Source organism: Malaclemys terrapin, chromosome 10 (genome assembly GCF_027887155.1).
Source record: "Malaclemys terrapin pileata isolate rMalTer1 chromosome 10, rMalTer1.hap1, whole genome shotgun sequence".
In the NCBI taxonomy this organism is placed as follows: Eukaryota; Metazoa; Chordata; order Testudines; family Emydidae; genus Malaclemys; species Malaclemys terrapin.
The window spans coordinates 44,777,476-44,800,807 of NC_071514.1; the positions used below are offsets into that span (position 1 = coordinate 44,777,476).

General features: G+C 46.2%; 1 protein-coding gene across 11 annotated transcripts in view; it reads left to right on the top strand.

Annotated features, from left to right (window-relative positions):
• The window catches only part of NEO1 (neogenin 1), a 553,038-nt gene that overhangs the window by 276,922 nt on the left and 252,784 nt on the right, over positions 1-23,332 (top strand). For all 11 annotated transcript variants that reach the window (XM_054041102.1, XM_054041112.1, XM_054041104.1 and 8 more), the window contains exon 4: positions 13,267-13,420. In XM_054041102.1, the coding sequence (XP_053897077.1) occupies positions 13,267-13,420 (154 nt within the window). The remainder of the gene's footprint in view (positions 1-13,266; positions 13,421-23,332) is intronic.

Consider the following 23,332-nt stretch of genomic DNA (forward strand, 5'->3'; position numbering starts at 1 on the left):
CGGCTGGGCGCTTCCCCTCCCAGGCTCCAGCTGCGCTGGGGAAGCGCCGGCCGGGGGCGCAGGGTCTGGGGGCTGCCCGGCAAACCCTGAAGCCGGTAGCACTGGGGCAGCCCTTTCCCCCTGGCTGGGAGTGGGAGGGAGGAGGGGGCGGAGTTAGGGTGGAGAAGGGGCGGAGTTGGGGCGGGGCTAGGGGGTGGAGAAATGGGCGGGGCCAGGGCCCGTGGAGGGTCCTCTTTTTTTATTTACGAGATATGGTAACCCTAACATTAAATGCTTTAATGGTATGTATACATTTGCAATTACATAATGGGCTGTTGCTGGGTGATGGTTGGTGCCAATGGGCTGTCGCTGTCTGGGGGTGGTGCTGCTGTTGCCCAGGGCTGGGTAGGGAGCTGGGCTCTGGGTTGGGGGCTGCCCAGCTCACAGGGGCTGGGCTCAGGGCTGTGGGGAGATGGGGTCAAGGGGGTGTCTGGCTCAGAGGGGCTGGGCTCGGAGCTGGGGGTCAGGGCTGTGAGGGGATGGGGTCGGGGTGTGTGTCCGGCTCAGAGGGGCTGGGCTCGGCGCTGGGGGTCAGGGCTGTGAGGGGATGGGGTCGGGGTGTGTGTCCGGCTCAGAGGGGCTGGGCTCGGAGCTGGGGGTCAGGGCTGTGGGGGATGGGGTCGGGGGAGTGCCTGGCCCCGGCCCCTTACCATGCCGTTTACCTCCTCTCCCAGAGCCTCAGCGCAGTGTGTCCAGCGCTGCAGCGGCGTGGTGTCTCCAGCGGGGCCTGAGTTCCTGCTGCTCGGCCGCAGCTCACAGCCCCACCCGCTTACCAGCTTAGATGCTGGGGGATGTGGGAAGACGGAGGCGGGGGGAGCCTCTGACATACTTGTGGGGGCCCCTGTGGGGGCCCGGGGCCTGGGGCAAATTGCCCCCTCCCCCCCTCCCCCCCCCTCCGGCAGCCCTGTCTTAAATTAGTGGGATACAAAACAATACAAATTGTGAGTTTGGCTGATTAATCAGGCAGCTTAGTAAGTTAGGGTTACCTTATTTTAATTTAAAAAAAGGAGGACACTCTGGCCCCACCCCAACTCTGCCCCCTCCCCTGAATGCTCCGCTGCCCTGCTCCTCCCCCTCCCCTGTTTCCCGCAAATCAAATGTTCGCGGGAAGCCTGAAACAGGGAGGCGCAGGTAAGCTGGGGCTGGGGCGGGGCGAGGCGTGGCCCAGTCCGGCCCCGCCGGCCGAGCGGTTCCCTTTGGCAGCCGGCCGGCCCAGGCCAAAAGGCTCTGGCCCCGGCATCTCCCGCCCGGCTCGGCTCGAGCCCTGGGTCGCTGGCCCTGGTTCCGGCCACAGTACCGAGGCTAGCGTCGACTTCCGGAGCGTTGCACTGTGGGTAGCTATCCCACAGTTCCTGCAGTCTCCGCCGCCCATTGGAATTCTGGGTTGAGATCCCAATGCCTGAATGATGCAAAACAGTGTCGCGGGGGGTTCTGGGTACATGTCGCCAGGCCCCTCCCCCTCCATCAGAGCAACGACAGACAATCGATTCATGCCTTTTTACCTGGGTTACCTGTGCAGACAACATACCACGCCAAGCATGGAGCCCGCTCAGCTCAGCTCACCATCATCATATATCGTCTGGGTTCCGGCAGACGCGGTACTGCATTGCTACATAGCAGCAGCTAATTGCTTTTTGGCAGTAGATGGTGCAGTATGACTGGTAGCCTTCATCGGCGATCTGGGTGCTGGCAGATGTGGGGCTGGCAGACGTGGGGCTGCATTGCACACAACACCAGCCCCTTGTCTTTTGGTAGAAGATGTTATATTACGACTGGTATCCGTCGTCATCGTACTGCAGTGGCTGTCAATCATGGGCACCTGGGCAGTCTCAATGATGATGGCTATCAGTCGTAGTATGCTATTTTCTGCCAAGCGCCCAGTATTTTCTGCCAAGCACTCAGAAGATACCGAGGGCTATCAGTCATGCTGCACCGTCGTCTGCCAGCTTAAGATGTAAAAAATAGATTTGTTCTGTATTCATTTGCTTCCCCCTCCCTCTGTGAAATCAACGGCCTGCTAAACCCAGGGTTTTGAGTTTAATCTTTGGGGGGGGGGCATTCTGTGTGACAGTTGTTTGTGTTTCTCCCTGATGCACAGCCACCTTTCTTGATTTTAATTCCCTGTACCTGTATGCCATGTCGTCACTCGGCCTTCCCTCCCTCCCTCCCTCCTTCCCCTGGTCCGTCAGATACTAGTTTTGCGCCTTTTTTCAGACCAGGCGCCATAGCTAGCACTGGGATCATGGAGCCCGCTCAGATCACCACGGCAATTATGAGCACTATGAACACCACGCACATTGTCCTGGAGTATATGCAGAGGCAGGACATGCCAAAGCAAAACCAGTACCAGCCGAGGAGGCGATTGCAGCGTGGCGACGAGAGTGATGAGGAAATTGACATGGACATAGACCTCTCACAAGGCACAGGCCCCAGCAATGTGGAAATCATGGTATTACTGGGGCAGGTTCATGCCATCGAACGCCGATTCTGGGCCTGGGAAACAAGCACAGACTGGTGGGACCGCATCGTGCTGCAGGTGTGGGACAATTCCCAGTGGCTGCAAAACTTTCGCATGCGTAAGGGCACTTTCATGGAACTTTGTGACTTGCTTTCCCCTGCCCTGAAGTGCCAGAATACCAGGATGAGAGCAGCCCTCACAGTTGAGAAGCGAATGGCGATAGCCCTGTGGAAGCTTGCAACGCCAGACAGCTACCGGTCAGTCGGGAATCAATTTGGAGTGGGCAAATCTACTGTGGGGGCTGCTGTGATCCAAGTTGCCAGGGCAATGAAAGACCTGGTGATATCAAGGGTAGTGACTCTGGGAAACGTGCAGGTCATAGTGGCTTTGCTGCAATGGGATTCCCAAACTGTGGTGGGGCCATAGACGGAACCCATATCCCTATCTTGGCACCGGAGCACCAAGTCACCGAGTACATAAACCACAAGGGGTACTTTTCAATGCTGCTGCAAGCCCTGGTGGATCACAAGGGACGTTTCACCAACATCAACGTGGGATGGCCGAGAAAGGTACATGATGCTCGCCTCTTCAGGCACTCTGCTCTGTTTCGAAAGCTGGAGGAAGGGACTTTCTTCCCGGACCAGAAAGTAGCCGTTGGGGATGTTGAAATGCCTATCATGATCCTTGGGGACCCAGCCTACCCCTTAATGCCATGGCTCATGAAGCCATACACAGGCAGCCTGGACAGGAGTAAGGACCTGTTCAACTACAGGCTGAGCAAGTGCCGAATGGTGGTGGAATGTGCATTTGGACGTTTAAAAGTGCGCTGGCGCAGCTTACTGACTCGCTCAGACCTCAGCGAAAAGAATATCCCCATTGTTATTGCTGCTTGCTATGCGCTCCACAATATCTGTGAGAGTAAGGAGGAGACATTTATGGCGGGGTGGGAGGTTGAGGCAACTCGCCTGGCCGCTGATTACGCGCAGCCAGACACCAGGGCGGTTAGAGGAGCACAGCAGGGCGCGGTGCGCATCAGATAAGCTTTGAAAACGAGTTTTGTGACTGGCCAGGCTACGGTGTGAAACTTCTGTTTGTTTCTCCTTGATGAACCCTCCGGCCCCCCCCGACCCAGTTCACTCTACTTCCCTGTAAACCAACCACCCCACCCTCCCCTCCCCACTTCGAGCACCGCTTGCAGAGGCAATAAAGTCATTGTTACTTCACATTCATGCATTCTTTATTAATTCATCACACAACTAGGGGGATAATTGCAAAGGTAGCCCGGGATGGGTGGGGGAGGAGGGAAGGAAAAGGAGACACTGCAGTTTAAAACTTTAACTCTTATTGAAGGCCAGCCTTCTGATGCTCGGGCAATTATCTGGGGTGGAGTGACTGGGTGGACGGAGGCCCCCCCACCGTGTTCTTGGGCGTCTTGGTGAGGAGGCTATGGAACTTGGGGAGGAGGGCTGTTGGTTCCACAGGGGCTGTAGCGGCGGTCTCTGCTCCTGCTGCCTTCCTGCAACTCAACCATACGCTCGAGCATATCAGTTTGATGCTCCAGCAGCCGGAGCATCGACTCTTGCCTTCTGTCTGCAAGCTGACGCCACCTATCATCTTCAGCCCGCAACTTGCTCTGTTCATCCCGCGATTCAGCCCGCCACCTCTCCTCTCGTTCATATTGTGCTTTTCTGAAGTCTGACATTGACTGCCTCCATGCATTCTGCTGTGCTCTTTCAGCGTTGGAGGACATCTGGAGCTCCGTGAACATATCGTCCCGCGTCCTCCATTTTCTCTTTCTAATGTTCACTAGCCTCTGTGAAGGAGAAACATTTGCAGCTGCTGGAGGAGAAGGGAGAGGTGATTAAAAAAGACACATTTTAGAGAACAATGGGTACACTCTTTCACGTTAAATTTTGCTGTTCACATTACACAGCACATGTGCTTTCGTTACAAGGTCGCATTTTTCCTCTCATAGTGAGGGCCTGCCGGTTTCGTGTGAGAGATCACTCACGCAGTGCCAGGCAACAGATTTCGGCTTGCAGGCAGCCATGGTAAGCCACAGTCTTTTGGCTTTTTTAACCTTCTTAACGTGTGGGAATGGTTTCAAACAGCAGTGCCCTCATTTCCCATATCAAGCATGAATTGGGTTGGCCATTTAAAATGGGTTTGCAATGTAAAAGGAGGGGCTATGGTTTCCGGGTTAACATGCAGCACAAACCCAACTAACCCCCCTCCCCCCTACCCAATTCTCTGGGATGATCACTTCACCCCTCCCCCCACCGTGTGGCTAACAGCGGGGTACATTTCTGTTCAGCCGAGCAGGAACGGGCACCTCTGAATGTCCCCTTAATAAAATCGCCCCATTTCAACCAGGTGACCGTGAATGATATCACTCTCCTGAGGATAACAAAGAGCGATAAGGAATGGATGTTGTCTGTATGCCAGCAAACACCGGGACCATACGCTACAATGCTTTGTAATGCAATGATTCCAGACTACGTGCTACTGGCCTGGCGTGGTAAAGTGTCCTACCATGGCGAATGGGATAAGGCAGCCCTCCCTAGAAACCTTTTGCAAAGGCTTTGGGAGTACATGAAGGAGAGCTTTCTGGAGATGTCCCTGGAGGATTTCCGCCCCATCCCCATACATGTTAACAGACTTTTCCAGTAGCTGTACTGGCCGCGATTGCCAGGGCAAATTAATCATTAATCATTAAACATGCTTGCTTTTAAACCATGTGTAATATTTACAAAGGTACACTCACCAGAGGTCCCCTGTGTGCCCTCAGGATCTGGGAGCACGCCTTGGGTGAGTTCGGGGGTTACTGGTTCCAGGTCCAGGGTGATAAACATATCCTGGCTGTTGGGGAAACCGGTTTCTCCGCTTGCTTGCTGCTGTGAGCTATCTACATTACCTCCATCCTCATCTTCCTCGTACCCCGAACCCTCTTCCCTGTGTGTTTCTCCAGTGAGGGAGTCATAGCATACGGTTGGGATAGTGGTGGCTGCACCCCCTAGAATGGCATGCAGCTCCGCGTAGAAGCTAAGGCCAATAGGCAGGGGTCCTTCCGCACTCCCGGTCTTCAGGGCACTTCGGTGGCGGGTCCCGGAGCGAGTGAAGGACCCGCCGCAGAATTGCCGCCGAAGACCCGGAGCGTGGAAGGACACACACACACACACCCCCGCCGCCAAATTGCCGCCGAGGGCAGCAAAATGCCCCCCCCCCAAATCCTGGTGCCTAAGTGACTGCCTAGGTCGCCTAAATGGAAGCATTGGCCGTGCACGCGCCGGATGAAATTAAGCAGCCAGCCAGATCTGGCCTGTGGGCTGGAGGTTCTCCACCCCTGCTCTACATAATCATTCAGGTCTCTCTCATCAGCAGCAGGCTTGATGCAGGCCTTTCCAAAGTTCCCTGCATGACCCACCAGGATGGCCAGCCACCTAGTTGGTTTTATAGTTATTGTTGTTATACTGCAGGAGTGCCTATTGGCTGCAGTCAGGATTTGGAGCCCTATTGTACATGTTTGTATGCACACAGTCATGAAAAGATAGCCCCTGCCCCAAATACACTATTATATACACAAACATACAACACTAAGAATATGACGACAAATAAAACAGAGCGGGCAGGGCTCATCAGACGAAATGATAAATGTGATGAGCAACGGTCTTAGTACACTAGCTGCCTAGCCATTGTTGAGTGTGTCTTTTGGCATCATGACATGACAAAGGTGAATTTTGAGGAGGGATTTGAAGGAAGACAATGTAATAGCTCTGCAGATTTTTACAGGGAATTCCTCTCATAACAGATGACATAAGAAAAATGCAAAGATGTCTGAGGGAAAATTGGAGTGATGGGTGATAAACGTTGGCATTGTTTGCAGAGTAGAGATAGGAATTGACAGCTCAGAAGTATATAAGAGATGATAGGTAAGGTGAGATGAAACCTTGAATGTCTTAGTGGTGAAGACAAGTAGTTTTTCTTTGATGCAGTGGAGCAGTGGGTGTGAAAGGAGGAATTAGAGGGGTGGTTCTTGGTGTAATCAGAGTGATGAGCCCAGGAATATGATCGTTGCAGTAGCATTTTGAATAGATTTGAGGGTTTGTCCAATTTTAGAGATTGTCTGTCAACTAACTTCCTTCTTGTGGATGAGACACAAATGCGCATACAGACTATTAGGTATCGATCTTATGGTGGTGAGTGTAACATAAATACTTTCAAAAGGCTCTGCCTGAAGTCCTGGTGCTTGAAAGGCTGGTATTAGCAGGAGAAGACTGGTAACTAAAGTGGTAGAAATGGAATTAGTTTCTAGGAAATCAGTTACTTCCAGTGGATATTATAGGTTCTGTGTTAAAATTATGTACTGTGGTAGGGACAAGGTAGACAAACCAAAGTCCTATTCCATCCTGATGATACTGGAATTCTTCCAGGATAGGGTCAAAAGGGCACCCTCAGTGGGTAAGCTTCAGCTCTGGGTAATAGCAGCATCTTTTTTCTAGGGTTGCATAGTGAGTCACTGAAGATACGTCTACACAGTGAAAAAAGACCTGCGACAGTGAGTCTCAGAGCCTGGATCAACTGACTCAAGCTCACAGGGCTCATGTTGTGTGAAGATGTTTGGGCTTTGGCTGGAGCACGGGCTCTGAAACCTGGAGAGGTGGAGGAGTCTCTGAGCTTGGGCACTCAGCCTGAGCATCTGCACTACTATTTTTAGCCCCTCAGCACAAGCCCTGCAAGCCTGACCTAGGTGATCCGGCCTCTGAGACTGCTGCCACGGGGTTTTTGTTTTTGTTTTTTTTGCTATGTACATGTACCCTGAGTTTTTCAATGTGGGAAGAAAAAATGTAAATTTGTCTGGAGAATTTTTCACTTCTGGGACTCTGATTTAGTGCAGAGTAGACTGTTGCACAGTTTTCAAGCCAATTGATGCCCTATTTCTCAATTCTGGCTGTCAGCGTAGGTGGCCTTTTCTGATAACCACCACCTATGCTAGAAAAATGTGGGTAAATTGACAGTTTGCTTGTTCTAACTTTCTTTCTAGATAGGCTGATCCTGAGAACTGTCTCATTTTCAGACTCAAAGTCAGAGTGCCATATGGACAAGGACTTTCCCCTAATTTTAAATATCCAAATGCACAGTTCAGTATTTTAATGTCCTTACCACATTTATCTACTGAAATAAGTAGCCTTAGGCCCTTGGATGCTCTTAGTTTTTTACAAGTGGCCTGAGAAAGGAAAAAGCTGTCTCCTTTTCTGTAGCATAAGGCTTGTATTATTGACGCATACAAATCAGTCAGTTTGACTTCTTTCTCTGGGCTCAGGGTTGACTCTGCCACAGGGATTTCATTTCCCAGGCAGAAAGGGAATTGGTATATAGGCTTGGCAGCTTGGTTTGTAGGCTTGGCAGGATTCAGTTTTAATGGATAGATGTAGGTCAATGTCTATTTCAGTTGACACACTGAAATTGATGAAAAAATGTGTCTGTCAGTAACAGTCGGCAGGAGTGTACCCTCCCCTGCTTGCACATGTGGGTATCAGGTGTTACTGGCCCTGCGGCAATGCAGGGAGCCGTCTGCAGCCCGAATATCATGAACCCACTCATATTTCATCCAGAGGGCTTCCTGCACTGCCACAGGGCCAGTGACATCCAGTTCCTGCAGGCACAAGTTGTGGAGGCTGCAGTCCTGGCGAAACAGAGCAAACATCTCTGGCCAGACCCGCAAAGAGGACTATGAATCCTCTGCCACAGAGGAGGCCACCCTTCTGCTGAATGTCTCTGTCTCGAACAGGAGACATTCAGCGGTGGGTGGCCTCCCCCAGGGCAGGGGACATGTAATTCTTCTTGCAGTTCTGGGTGGGAGCTCTCTGCTTTGCTCTGCCTAGCCTGCACCACAGCCTTCCACTCACCTTGCACCTGCAAGGACTGGTTGTCACTGGCCCTGTTGACTCTTCAGGGAGCCCTCTGCAGCAACTTTGTCACAACCCTGCTCACTCACTCATCAACCATAAGTGTCAGAGCCATCCTTGGGCAGGTACTGTTCAGCAGCAGCCTGTGGCCAGGGACCTGTTCTCCTCCTAGCAATCCTGGCCTGGGGTCTCTGGTGTGCTAGGTCAGGACCTCAGTTTCTCCCACACCTTGTGCCTTGAGACCTTGGCTTCCTTTGTCAGCACTATACTACCCCTATCCCCAACCCACTTTAATTTCCTGCAACTGTAAAAATAAAAACAGTTACAAATAGAAAAAATATGAAAAATAAAAATAGATAAAAATAAAAAATATTCTTAAATATAAAAAAGATATTAATAATATAAATTAGCAAAAATAAAAATCAAACTGTCAATCCTAAGTGTTTGACAGGTAGCCACCTGAAAACATTCTGTACACATCTTTCCAAAGTACTACAAAATAATTGCCACTGAATCTTGAAATGCTGCCAGTAAAGACTGTGTCCCAGGTTTAGTGGAGTGGGGAAAGATGAATTAATTCAAGTGGGTCATTATGAACCCAACTTGTAGTTTTAAAATTGTTTCACAGAGCCTGTTAGTCCTAGCCTCGGGGACCTTGAGCAGAAAGAGTAATTTCTTTTTTGTTATTGGAGTTCCCACCAAAGGGTCCTGTAGTTTGTTGTGAAGTTTGGACCAATCAGCTACTCATATAGTGTTTAGTTCTTCTTCAAGTGATGGTCCCTATTGTATTCCACTGAGGGTTTATGTATATGCAGCATGCATCCGGAGCCGGAGATTTTGAAAGTAGTTGTGTCCATTGGTCCGTGCATGCACCCTTGGCTCACCTCATTGTTTCGCCCGAGGTGATAACGGGCAGGGTGGATCAACCATATATCCAGTTCCTTCTCACCACCACGTGGTCCGGGTTAGAACTATTAGTGTCCTCTCACGTGTGACGCACTTTAAAAAAGATAAAGAGTTGTACATACTCTGAAACTAACTATTTTACTGTTTTTACTGTTTATGTAGTAGTTTTGGTAGTTTACTTGTTTCCGTGTGTGGACACTGGACTATGCCAAAGAGCCCAGCCTTTAAAATTTGTAACTCCTGCCTGCGACAAACATCAGCACTGCCTCTACTGCTTGGGAGAAGCCCATATTTCATCCAGGTGCAGTATCTGCCAGTCCTCCTCCAGCCGTACCCAAGAAGGCCAGGCTCTCTGCCTCCAGAAGCACCTCTTGGAAGTTGCCATGAAATCTTATTCGGATCCAGATTTGGTGTCCCCCCCACCCCCTGCCACATCCTCCTCCATACATTGGCCTGAGGCAGCCAGGAGTGCACCTCCAGCTACAGAATCTGAGTCCGGCACCAGCAGTACAACCGCTATGGACCCTGTGCCGGGCCCTACTTTGGAGGCAAGGAAGCGTGCACATAAGCATGGCAGTAAATCTTCCTCCATTCCTAAGAAAGGAGCGGCTCCTTCCATGAGTTCCAGTCATGGGAAGGTAGCACACTCTAAAGCACATAAGCACAAAAAGAGACCGCTGAAACCAACGGATCTGTCAGTACTGGGTACCGACCTGCACACACCATCAACACTGGCATTTCTCTGAGCTCAAGAACCATCCACTCCATGGGGGACCATTGTTCCATACTGGATAGGGACGGAGAGAAGTTCCTTGACTCCAGGGAGGTTGGGAAAAGCACCAGAGCCCCTGGAAGTGTTTGCTCTGGGAAAGCTGAGGTCTCTGCACCATCTGGGACCCTCTACTTCTAGGGAGACTTTATCTCCTGTGCAGGGCATGCCACAGCTGAATCACTCCTCACTCCCTGCTCTGGTGGTGTACACATTTCCACTGGCTCTGCCAGTACCGCTGATGGAACTGGTCTTTGAATTTTTGTCTTCAGAGGAATTGGATGAAGGACGGGGGCTGTCCATCCCTTCCTGCCACTATGAGTACCAGTAGAGGCCTTCTACATCCTGGCAGTAACCTCCACTCCAGCCGCCCACCACAACACCCTCTGGATGTATCATACTGGCTCTACTGGGGATCCTGGTCCCAATACCCATCCTTGGAATCTGTCTATTCCGTCAGAGAAACATCACCTATTTCGCTGTCTTGGGCATCTTCGAGTAGATGCTCAGAACTGATGATGGAAGAAGAGCCACTCAGTCCGGTTCCACTGGTACTGCTGGAACAGGAGAGATTCCCATCGTCCTCATTTGAAGCAGCAGTGGCTGTGGTATCTCCCGAATCTCCTGATGACTACTGCCAGTTCCAGGATCTTTTGCACAGAGTGGCAGGAGAGCTGCATATTCCTCTGGAGGAGATCCAAGACACCCCTCAGAAGCTGCTGGACACACTTCACTCATTGGTGATGGGTAGAGTTGCTCTGCCAATCGATGCCATCCCCGAGCCAGCCTAGAATGGTTTGGCATATGCCAGCCACATGTATGCCTACCACCAACAGGGCAGATAAATGCTACTATGTGAGAGCCAAGGGGTATGAGTTTTTCTCACGCCCTTCCCCACCCCACCCACAATTCACTTGTGGTCCAGAGAGCGATGGAATGGGCTAGAAATCAGCATCCATGCTCCAGCCCATTCGACAGGGAAGGCAAGCAGCTGGACCTTTTGGGCCACAAGATCTTCTCCCCTCAGTCAGCCTTCCATTCAGGATCTCGAATTATCAAGCATTACCTGGTAAATACAGTTTCCTTCATTAAAGCAAATTGGAGGACTTTGCTGAAAAACTGCCACAAGACCAGGCAGACTTCCAAGCAATAATGGAGGGGAAGCTAGTAGCAAGAATATCACTACTAGCTAGTAGCAAGAAAATCAGCTACACCTTCCTGCCTCTTCCATGCTGCCACGAGTACTCCAGAGGATCAGACGGAACAGAGTAACAGTCATTCTGAGAGAGTTCTAGTTTCCCAACCTCCTCTACATGTCTGCCCATCCCCCAATTCCCATCCCTGCTTTCTTCAAGCTACTGACACAGCACAACAGCAGGATCAGACATCCCAATCCACAGACACTTCACCTCAGAGTGTGGTATTTGGATGGCATCTTCTCTAGAATGGGTGTGTTCATCAGAAAGCAGTGAGAAAGAACCCACTAGGTGTTCCTCCCAGGTCAAGTGGAACTGCTTCACCCAACAGAAGGAGTTTTCCCCAGAAGCAGTGGAGATTCCCCTGCTTTTAGACTCCCTTCTGTTCTTGAAGGCATTGGGCCTCTCCCTCAACTCTCTCAAGGTAAACCCAGCGGCAGTTAACATCTTCCCCCTCTCCTCCCCCTCCCCCCCCCCCGAAGGACATTCTATCTTTTCACACCTGCTGATTGCTAGGTTTTGGAAAAGTCTCATCAGAACCTTCCGACCCGTACAATCCATTTCTCTCCAGTGGGACCTCAAATTAGTTCTCTCATCACTAACGGAACTGCCATTTGAACCAGTCTTCATGCTCTGTGTCACTCCTTTCCATGAATGTCACTTTCCTTGTTGGCTATCACTTCTTCGAGAAGGGTAGGTGAACTTTGGGGCCATGATTGCAGACCCTTCCTTCACCACTTTACATAAAGATAGTCTCCCTGCACTTGCATCCAAAGTTGCTTCCAAAGATCATTTCCAAAGCATCAGACCTTGGAAGAGGAATGACGACTCCATTCTCTTGATGTCCATCGGGTCTTCGCCTTCTACCTGAAGAGGACAAGACCGATCAGGAAATCTCCTAAACTCTTCGTTGCAATAGCTGGAAGAGTTAAAGGTCAGACAATCTCCACACAGAGAATCTTCACGTGGATTTTTGGGTGCATCACACTATGCTGTCAGTTACTGGAACTGCCTTTAGTTTCTGGGGTGCGGGCAGATTCCACAAGAGCTCAGGCTTTGACCATAGCCTCATTCCATGACGTACTACTCTGGGACATATGTTGAGCAGCCATGTGGCATTATATCTTGGTGCAGGAATTGGTGGCAGATGCCTCCTTTGGCGCAGCTGTCCTCTGCTCAACCGTTCCATCTTTATCCTTGCACCCTCCTCCGACTTAGGTACTGCTCGTTAATCACCCTCAGTAGAATACAATGGGGACCATCACTCGAAGAAGAAGAGGAGGTTACTTATGTATAACTAGAGGTTCTTCAAGATGTGTGGCCCTATCTGTATTCCATTTCTCACTCTCTACTGTGGATCTGTTGGATTTACAGTGAAGAAAGAACTAGAGATGCGGATGGTCAGCACTGCCTTTATCACCTCGGATGAAACCATGAGGTGAACCAAGGGTGCATGCGCAAACCAACAGACACTACTACTTTCAAAATCTCCAGCTCCAGATGCATGGTGCAGTGTAATACAGATAGGCACCACACATCTCGAAGAACCTCCAGTTACAGGTAAGTAACCTCCTCTTACTGAGTGGCCGTTTCCAAGTTTTGTAGGTATAGCTAGCTACTCAGGTTGTTTCCTGGGGAATTTGGAGCAGGCTGCTCTTGAGAAACCATAACTCCAACTCCAGAACAGTCAATTTGCATGTCTGGAGCAGGAAGTCAGATGCAGCCAGTTAATCCTAGATTAGCTCTTTGCAGAAACTCCATTTATAGGTAAGACAAATTAGTGTCCTGTAGAAATGCCTTCTTGGCTTTATAGTTTTGTGTTTATCGTAGCTTCATCAAAAAGAGGTAGAGAAGCAACTAGCTGCTTCATTGTTTTGAGCACTGTGTTTACTGCGGAAGGGGCACAATATGCTGGTGTTAATTTGATAATCCCATTGTCTTTATTCAGTGTTTGATAACTTCATTGTCATTTTATTTACAAAATATTTGCAGATCCAGAGGTTCCATTAAACCTGGTGTTTCTGAGGCAACCTTCTCCACTTACCAAAGTTACTGGGCAAAGTGCAGTTTTCCCATGTGTCACTGCAGGATTTCCAACTCCAGTTGTCAGGTGGATGAAAAACGAAGAAGAACTTACCACAGAAGGGTAAGTAATGGCTAGTAAATGGAAATTGACTTTCCTAATACTTAAACTTAGTAATATAGGAATTATTATGCCAAGTGAGACTTATGGTTTTAGACCTAAGTCCACTCAGCTTCTGCTTAATTTTAAAGTGACACAGTAGGTTCTACTGTTCTAATGTGGGGGTCTTCAGGTTGAGGGTTGTGACAAGCCTTGTGCCACGTAGGGTGGGCAGACCAACTCAGAAGTCAATCCAGAACACTGGTAAAACAACAGAGGGTCTGTTCAGTGGATCTAAACCACAGGAATGTCAGTATGATGCCACATGATCACATTTATTTATTTGTTTGATATTTAAAAACAGGAAATTGCACACAACAAAACTGTTAGAAGAATGTTAAGGTGGCAAAGTCAAACATTTGAAAATAGGGAAATTCCAGAATTAAGGTTACCTTTGTAACCTAACTGGGCTCCCTTCTGCATATGCATTATGATATTATTTAATTACATGATCAAATGCTACGTTTTCCACAGTATCCTTGCCTCATTCAGTGCACAGAAAGGACGGTACTCAATGAGCAGCTATGGAGTATTTTTTTGTCCTCATTGTTCACTGTATGGTCCTATGCCTTATACTATTCAAACTCTGCTTTGAAGACATTTATTAATTTCCTCATGGGCTTTTTTTTGTGGTGCTTATCTCTAGAGTATCTGAATGGTTCACAAATATTAATTTATTTTCACAGTACATTTGTGAGATTAGGTGGTAATATGCCTGTTTTACAGATGAGAAACTGAGGCACAGAAATCAAGGTTGAAAGTATCTTAATTTTGGTGTCCAATTTGAGATGCCTTGGACTAGATTTTTCAGTGTACATAGCATTATATAGCACTTTATATATTCAAAACCCCGCTCCCATTGACTTCAGTTGCAGCTGTAAGTGTTCAGCCCTTCATCAGTTCAGATCCCAAGGCCTCAATTTGAGCACCCAGAAACATAGGAGCATACTATTAGTGACCACGCATTAAAGTTTGGTTTAAGCAATTTGCCAGGCATCACACAGGGACTCTGTGACAGAGGCAGGGATAGAATCCAATTCTCCGTGGCAGAATTCAACTACCTTACCGGTGAGATCATCCTTTCTCCTCCTGTAATCTCCTGCCTGAATCGCTATATATTTTACAACCTCTGCAACAAATGAGGCTGAGATCCTACAGACAAGTGTCCTTCATTATACAACCTTGATTCATTGATTTAGGGCTGAGTATTGCACGTCTTTTTCTAGATTTAAAGGCCAGTTATCTAGAATGTAAGTGGGTGTGTGGGTCTTTTCAAGCCAGCCTCCCAGGGTATGTCTACACTGCAATAAAACACCTGTGGCTGGCCCTTGTCAGCTGTCTTGGGCTCACAGAACTCAGGCTGTGGGACAATAAAATTGCACTGTAGACCTCCGGGCTTGGGACCCCGTGGAGAACGTGGAGGTGGCATTGGTCCCATAACCCAGACACAGCCTGAGTCCAGATATCTACACTGCAGTTTTATAGCCCTGAAGCCCAAGTCAGCTGACATGGGAGAGCTGCGGATGTTTTATTGCAGTGTAGGCATACCCCCAGTGACCTGATAGCCCCTGATAACTCCATACACTTTTATGAGTTAATGGATACTACATCAGTGGACATCTAGTCTCTGAGAGAGACAGTTAAGAGGAATATTTCTTTTTCCTTTAAAGCTCAAAATAAATGTTCACCTCTACAAAAAAGAGGGAATAAATAAGGGGTTGGGCCCTAAAAGCCTTTTTTAACATATTATACTACAAAGTCTCTTTGGTAAGCTAGGGGACGAGAGAGGTATTTGGCTGTTGCTGGCTAAAGTTGATTCCATTTGTGTTATGGCTTTTTCCTTAGAGAAGTATGGTTGTTAACATAAAGTTTATTTTGAGGGATAATAAAGAGGAAAATTTGATTTGCCTCACTCTGCAGAACATGAGTTCTTGATTCGTTTTTCATAGAACACAGTTCTCCTTTGAGTGATGAGTGTCTTCCAGTGTGAGTGCATGTACGCTTCATGTGCCTGTGCCCGCTGCCTCCTTGTGCTCTGAATCAAGAACATAAGGGGTGACATTTATAGCCTGCTTCTCTAGTTCCTTTTTGCTGCTTGTGATTTGAGATGGAACCCCTGCAATTTTACTAGCTGTTCCTGTTCGGGTCTAGCTTTTTTTCTGGAAATAGTTTATGGTCGGATCATTGTATTTTATGAATTTAGGAGTTCCTTAGTGTAGATCAGGGGTCGGCAACCTTTCAGATTTGGTGTGCCGAGTCTTCATTTATTCACTCTAATTTAAGGTTTCACGTGCCAGTAATACATTTTAACATTTTTAGAAAGTGTCTTTCTATAAGTCTATAATATATAACTAAACTATTGTTGCATGTAAAGTAAATAAGGTTTTTAAAATGTTTAAGAAGCTTCATTTAAAATTAAATTCAAATGCAGAGCCCCACAGACTGGTGGCCAGGACCTGGGCAGCGTGAGTGCCACTGAAAATCAGCTTGTGTGCCATAGGTTGCCTACCCCTGGTGTAGATAGTGTTTCAGGGTGTAGGGGTTCCCAGTCCATCACTCACCATGCACTAGAGAATCAGCAATCCTGTGAGTTCTGGCTCCAAACACACCTAATGAAGTGGACAATGAGGCCCCAGTCTACCCCCAAGTAATCTGCCCCCACAAGATGCTCCCTGGCTCTGGTTTGGCAGACACCATGCCTAAGGACACTAGCAAGTGACGGGAGAAGCATAAGGACAAATACCCCCATAAGAAACAGGAAAAATCTCCTCCCTAAACCTTCCCAAACAAATGAGATTCCACACCTCAGTATGGGTGTGTCAGGAGCTCGCGAGGTACGTGGGTCTGAACTACTGGTACCAAGGGCCAAGAGCATCCTGAAACAGCCAGCCACAGGAGGGGCAGGAATGACCCCAGTGTTAGCAAGGGAGACAAGGTAACAATTGCTGGCTGCACCGATACAGCACAGTGGGAAGAAGGACTTGGCAATGCTGACATTCACTGATTGAAATAGGCACAGTTGGCTCTACCAAAAGGCAGAAGCCCATTCTGCTCCCCACCTGCGAGACCCAGATCGTGGAAAACTTGGCCTATATTTCTATCCAGAGTCACTAATACTTGTGGAACCAGTGGTTTCGAAAGCGATACCCATACCATTGGTGCACCATTTGCTGGTACTGTCCACCAGGCAAGGTATCACAAAATGCATGGTTCCATTGTCTCTGCTGGTGGAATCTGAAGAGTCCTACTCCTCAAGCGAACTGGAGGCTGAGACAGTAGTTCCTCTGCCTGCTCTGAGGCATAACATTAACTGTGACAGGGCACCCTCTCTAGGCACCCTGATGCTGCCAAAGAGCATACTACAGGGTTCAGGACCAGTGATACCCTCACCCTTAGCCTTACGATTTCACTCACTGGCTCTTTTGGGGTTCTTGGGATTCTTATTTCAGACGTCCCAGTTTCAAAGGATCTGAGTGGGAGTCCAGACAGAGGTTGCCGCTTAGGGAGGAACTGCAGCCCACTCAAGAGAATTATGAGGAGAATGATCAACCCAATAAGACAAACCCAGTTAATCCTCCTGCAGCACTTTCATCCTCATCACCTGATGAGGTGATGTCACTGGCCTTGCCATTGTCACCCAACAACTGCAAGACACGAGAAGTCATTCTTCCGCTCTACTCTGCTCTGGTTAGGCCTCAGCTGGAGTATTGTGTCCAGTTCTGGGCGCCGCATTTTAAAAAAGATGTGGAGAAATTGGAAAGGGTCCAAAGAAGAGCAACAAGAATGATTAAAGGTCTTGAGAACATGACCTATGAAGGAAGGCTGAAAGAACTGGGTTTGTTTAGTTTAGAAAAGAGAAGACTGAGAGGGGACATGATAGCAGTTTTCAGGTATCTAAAAGGGTGTCATAAGGAGGAGGGAGAGAACTTGTTCACCTTAGCCTCTAAGGATAGAACCAGAAACAATGGGTTTAAACTGCAGCAAGGGAGGTCTAGGTTGGACATTAGGAAAAAGTTCCTAACTGTCAGGGTGGTTAAACACTGGAACAAATTGCCTAGGGAGGTTGTGGAATCTCCGTCTCTGGAGATATTTAAGAGTAGGTTAGATAAATGTCTATCAGGGATGGTCTAGACAGTATTTGGTCCTGCCATGCGGGCAGGGGACTGGACTCGATGACCTCTCGAGGTCCCTTCCAGTCCTATAATCTATGAATCTATGAATAAGCAGGAAGAACTGGAAGTGCTAATAAATAAATACAACTATGACATTGTTGGCATCACTGAAACTTGGTGGGATAATACACATGATTGGAATGTTGGTGTGGATGGGTACAGCTGCTCAGGAGGGATAGACAGGGGAAAAAGGGAGGAGGTGTTGCCTTATATATTAAAAATGTACACACTTGGACTGAGGTAGAGATGGACATAGGAGATGGAAGTATTGAGCGTTTCTGGGTTAGGCTAAAAGGGGTAAAAAACAAGGGTGATGTCATGCTAGGAGTCTACTACAGGCCACCTAACCAGGTGGAAGAGGTGGATGAGGCTTTTTTAAAACAAATAACAAAATCATCCAAAGCCCAAGATTTGGTGGTGATGGGGGACTTCAACTATCCAGATATATGTTGGGAAAATAACACAACAGGGCACAGACTATCCCACAAATTCTTGGACTGCATTGCAGACAACTTTTTATTTCAGAAGGTTGAAAAAGCTACTAGGGGGGAAGCTGTTCTAGACTTGATATTAACAAATAGGGAGGAACTCGTTGAGAATTTGAAAGTAGAAGGCAGCTTGGGTGAAAGTGATCATGAAATCATAGAGTTTGCAATTCTAAGGAAGGGTAGAAGGGAGAACAGCAAAATAGAGACAATGGATTTCAGGAAGGCAGATTTTGGTAAGCTCAGAGAGCTGATAGGTAAGATCCCATGGGAATCAAGACTGAGGGGAAAAACAACTGAGGAGAGTTGGCAGTTTTTCAAAGGAACACTATTAAGGGCCCAAAAGCAAGCTATTCCGCTGGTTAGGAAAGATAGAAAATGTGGCAAAAGACCACCTTGGCTTAACCACGAGATCTTGCATGATTTAAAAAATAAAAAGGAGTCATATAAAAAATGGAAACTAGGACAGATTACAAAGGATGAACATAGGCAAACAACACAGGAATGCATGGGCAAGATTAGAAAGGCAAAGGCACAAAATGAGCTCAAACTAGCTACGGGAATAAAGGGAAACAAGAAGACTTTTTATCAATACATTAGAAGCAAGAGGAAGACCAAAGACAGGGTAGGCCCACTGCTTAGTGAAGAGGGAGAAACAGTAACAGGAAACTTGGAAATGGCAGAGATGCTTAATGACTTCTTTGTTTCGGTCTTCACCGAGAAGTCTGAAGGAATGCCTAACATAGTGAATGCTAATGGGAAGGGGGTAGGTTTAGCAGATAAAATAAAAAAAGAACAAGTTAAAAATCACTTAGAAAAGTTAGATGCCTGCAAGTCACCAGGGCCTGATGAAATGCATCCTAGAATACTCAAGGAGCTAATAGAGGAGGTATCTGAGCCTCTAGCTATTATCTTTGGAAAATCATGGGAGACGGGAGAGATTCCAGAAGACTGGAAAAGGGCAAATATAATGCCCATCTATAAAAAGTGAAATAAAAACAACCCAGGAAACTACAGACCAGTTAGTTTATCTTCTGTGCCAGGGAAGATAATGGAGCAAGTAATTAAGGAAATCATCTGCAAACACTTGGAAGGTAGTAAGGTGATAGGGAACAGCCAGCATGGATTTGTAAAGAACAAATCATGTCAAACCAATCTGATAGCTTTCTTCGATAGGATAACGAGTCTTGTGGATAAGGGAGAAGCTGTGGATGTGGTATACCTAGACTTTAGTAAGGCATTTGATACGGTTTCGCATGATATTCTTATCGATAAACTAGGCAAATACAATTTAGATGGGGCTACTATAAGGTGGGTGCATAACTGGCTGGATAACTGTACTCAGAGAGTTGTTATTAATGGTTCCCAATCCTGCTGCAAAGGCATAACGAGTGGGGTTCCGCAGGGGTCTGTTTTGGGACCGGCTCTGTTCAATATCTTCATTAACGACTTAGATATTGGCATAGAAAGTACGCTTATTAAGTTTGCGGATGATACCAAACTGGGAGGGATTGCAACTGCTTTGGAGGACAGAGTCATAATTCAAAATGATCTGGACAAATTGGAGAAATGGTCTGAGTTAAACAGGATGAAGTTTAACAAAGACAAATGCAAAGTGCTCCACTTAGGAAAAAAAAATCAGTTTCACACATACAGAATGGGAAGAGACTGTCTAGGAAGGAGTACGGCAGAAAGGGATCTAGGGGTTATAGTGGACCTCAAGCTAAATATGAGTCAACAGTATGATGCTGTTGCAAAAAAAGCAAACATAATTCTGGGATGTATTAACAGGTGTGTTGTGAGCAAGACACGAGAAGTCATTCTTCCGCTCTACTCTGCTCTGGTTAGGCCTCAGCTGGAGTATTGTGTCCAGTTCTAGGCACCACATTTCAAGAAAGATGTGGAGAAATTGGAAAGGGTCCAGAGAAGAGCAACAAGAATGATTAAAGGTCTTGAGAACATGACCTATGAAGAAAGGCTGAAAGAATTGGGTTTGTTTAGTTTGGAAAAGAGAAGACTGAGAGGGGACATGATAGCAGTTTTCAGGTATCTAAAAGGGTGTCATAAGGAGGAGGGAGAAAACTTGTTCACCTTAGCCTCTAAGGATAGAACAAGAAGCAATGGGCTTAAACTGCAGCAAGGGAGGTCTAGGTTGGACATTAGGAAAAAGTTCCTAACTGTCAGGGTGGTTAAACACTGGAATAAATTGCCTAGGGAGGTTGTGGAATCTCCATCTCTGGAGATATTTAAGAGTAGGTTACATAAATGTCTATCAGGGATGGTCTAGACAGTATTTGGTCCTGCCATGCGGGCAGGGGACTGGACTCGATGACCTCTCGAGGTCCCTTCCAGTCCTAGAATCTATGAATCTATGAACTACAAGCAGCTTAAGGACCTCCTGAGGAGTATTGTGGAGTCACTCCAGATTCCCCTGGAGGAAGTCCAGGGCCCCACTCACAAGTTGTTGGACCTCCTTCAGACTGCTGGGCCTAACAAGATGGTGCTTCTGATCAAGAAAACTATATTGGAGCCCACCAGGATGGTCTGGCATACTCTGGCCACCTGTGCCCTCTCCCCGAAACGATCAATAAAAAGTACTTTGTACCATCTAAAGGGGAAGAATATTTGTTTTGTCACCCCACCTCTGATGGTTCAAGCTATCACCAGATGCAACAGACTGCACCAGCCTGGGTCTACTCCTTTAGACAAAGGTGCCAAAAGATTAGATCTCTTTGCAAGGAGGAGTTCCTCCTCCACTAGTGTACAATTTCGCATTACAAATTGTCAGGCTTTTATTTCTACATGTGATTTTATTAATTATAACAAACTGTGAGTTGACAAATTTCTACAAGAACTCAGACTGACCTGAAGACAGTCCATGCGATGAGGGACCTCATAGCTCAGCTTCAGCTGAGTTCTCAGATTACAGTTTGATCTCATCAGGTCCTTCCAGACCATGTGAACACTCTTCACAAAGCTCCACCTCCAGTGCCTCCAGGCATGGTTATGGACAGTCTATGCTCCGAGCAGAGACAACATGGAGAAACAAGTCTCAGTTCTCCACAGTGTTCTGACATCATTCTCCTGGCGGGTGAGCAAAGACACAGGGATCACACATCTCGCAGAACTCTAGTTACGGGTAGGGTAAGTAACAGTTCTTTTCTGTAGAATTTGATGCATTCTTTTAAGACTGCTGTACGTGTGACACAACATTTGAAAGGATAGATGATTCTTTCTGCAGAACCCAAAAAGCTTTCCAGCTCCCTCTGCCTCACTATTCACCATAGTATTGTTTGAGCAGATTTAGTGAAAATTGGCGTTCTTCTCTAACTTGCAGTAAATCCTGCTGTATGATCAAATGGCTACCATTCTGAAACCGAAGCTTCCATAGATGATTTACTAGGTTAGTTAGTACCTTGTTTTCCCTTGATGTAAATTTTGGATATAAATTCCACTTTAAAAAAATTAATCTATTCTGCACAATTACACACTTATCTCCTTATGCAAAGTCTAGTAGGGAATACCTTTTTCTCATTGCAGTATTTTTCATAGCCTTCTGTTTCCCAGCCAAGTTGTAAAAAAATCCTAGTATTCATATACAAGACACCTGAACACTCATTCTATTTTCTTTCCTGTTTCATTCCAGCGCATAATCCAGCATGTTGAGGTCTCTTCCAACCCTAATCTTCTATGATTCTATGTTAGAATAGCAATTCTGATTCAAAATTCTACATTTTTAAAAGGATTTTTGTCCTTTGTATAAAGCAGGGTGAATTTGATTTAAATTAAAGTGATTTAATTCTTTGATTTTTTTTTAATGATGATTTGAATCAGCAAGCAGGAAATCTTGACTTAAATCATCTATTTTAATCTTGTTTTGCAATTATACTTTTTAGTTATTTTCCTGAAGAAAGATTCATATTAGTTGGTAACTATTAAAATTTGGTACTTCTTTTTGCTACCCAGGAGCATATGCTGTATCTATAAACTTACTGAAACAATTATATAGCTTAATATACATTTATTCAGCTTCTTAGTTTAGTCTATTTTTATTTTGTTAGAAAATGGTCAGTGATGCATTTCTTATTTATTAGTTGATGATTAATTTTATATTTGATTTGTGTTAACCTGCATTTGGATGCAAATTTTAATTCAATTAAAAATGCACAAAACTAGCATTTTAAATAGTTTTACATTAGTTAAATTTAAAAAAAATACCTTAAATGTGCTGGATACATAAAAACAAAATAAGTTTATCAAAATATGTTTCGTATTTAAAACTCTTATTTATTAAACAAAGAAAGTATAATCTGTAGTTAATATATTCAGCTGATTGTTTCTAGTCACCATGTCCTTGAAGATTTTAGAAGTAGAACTCATCCTCATATTTCATTTTTATTCATCGATTGGTAAAGGAAAATAAGCTTTCCTTTTTCGACTCCTTGTTGGTTTCTCAACTCTGAATGAGCCAGTCAGTGAACTGAACTAACTGAATAAACTAAAATGAAGTAAATATTCTCTATATCTGCAGACTTTCAAAAGGTGGTGTAGCATCTCAGCAAACTCTGGTTCCAGGTGCTCAGCTAGTGACTTCACCAGTTCAGTGGTTTGACTTTACTTAAAATTTTGGAAGCATACATGTACTGCTTGAATATTGTTTAATTTAATTTAAATTATTGTAAATTAAGTATTGTATACTAAGCATAGGCCTTAATATAGTGTGTCATAACTTCAAATTTAATCTTAAATAGATTTATTTTTAAAGAAAATATATTTGAAATTCAAAAAATCGAGTTTAAGTAAAATCTGATTAAAAAAAAAATCTGTTACCCTGCTTACTGAGTCACTCAGAGCTATTGGTAAATTCTTAAATAGCTTGTTTTTGCTAACTATAATACTTCTCCCCTTATGACCATGCTCACAAACATAAACTTGCTAATTAAGGTCTGGACAGATTTTTTGTGTACATTGAGACCTCTTTAAAAAAAGAAGTTAAAGTTCATGTTAAAAAAAAAATGAGGAAAGGGTGGGATCTGGTCCCCCAAAAGTGGATATGAAGTATTTGGGAGAGGGAGGTCTCCTTCCTGTGAACCCTGTAAAGTGTATGGAATACTGGGGGTTTCTGATTGGTTTGATTTCCAGTAAAAGACTTGATAGTTTCAGGAATGAATAGCAGTAAAGTGGAGCTGAAAACAAGAGGAAATATTAAAGGCAGAAAA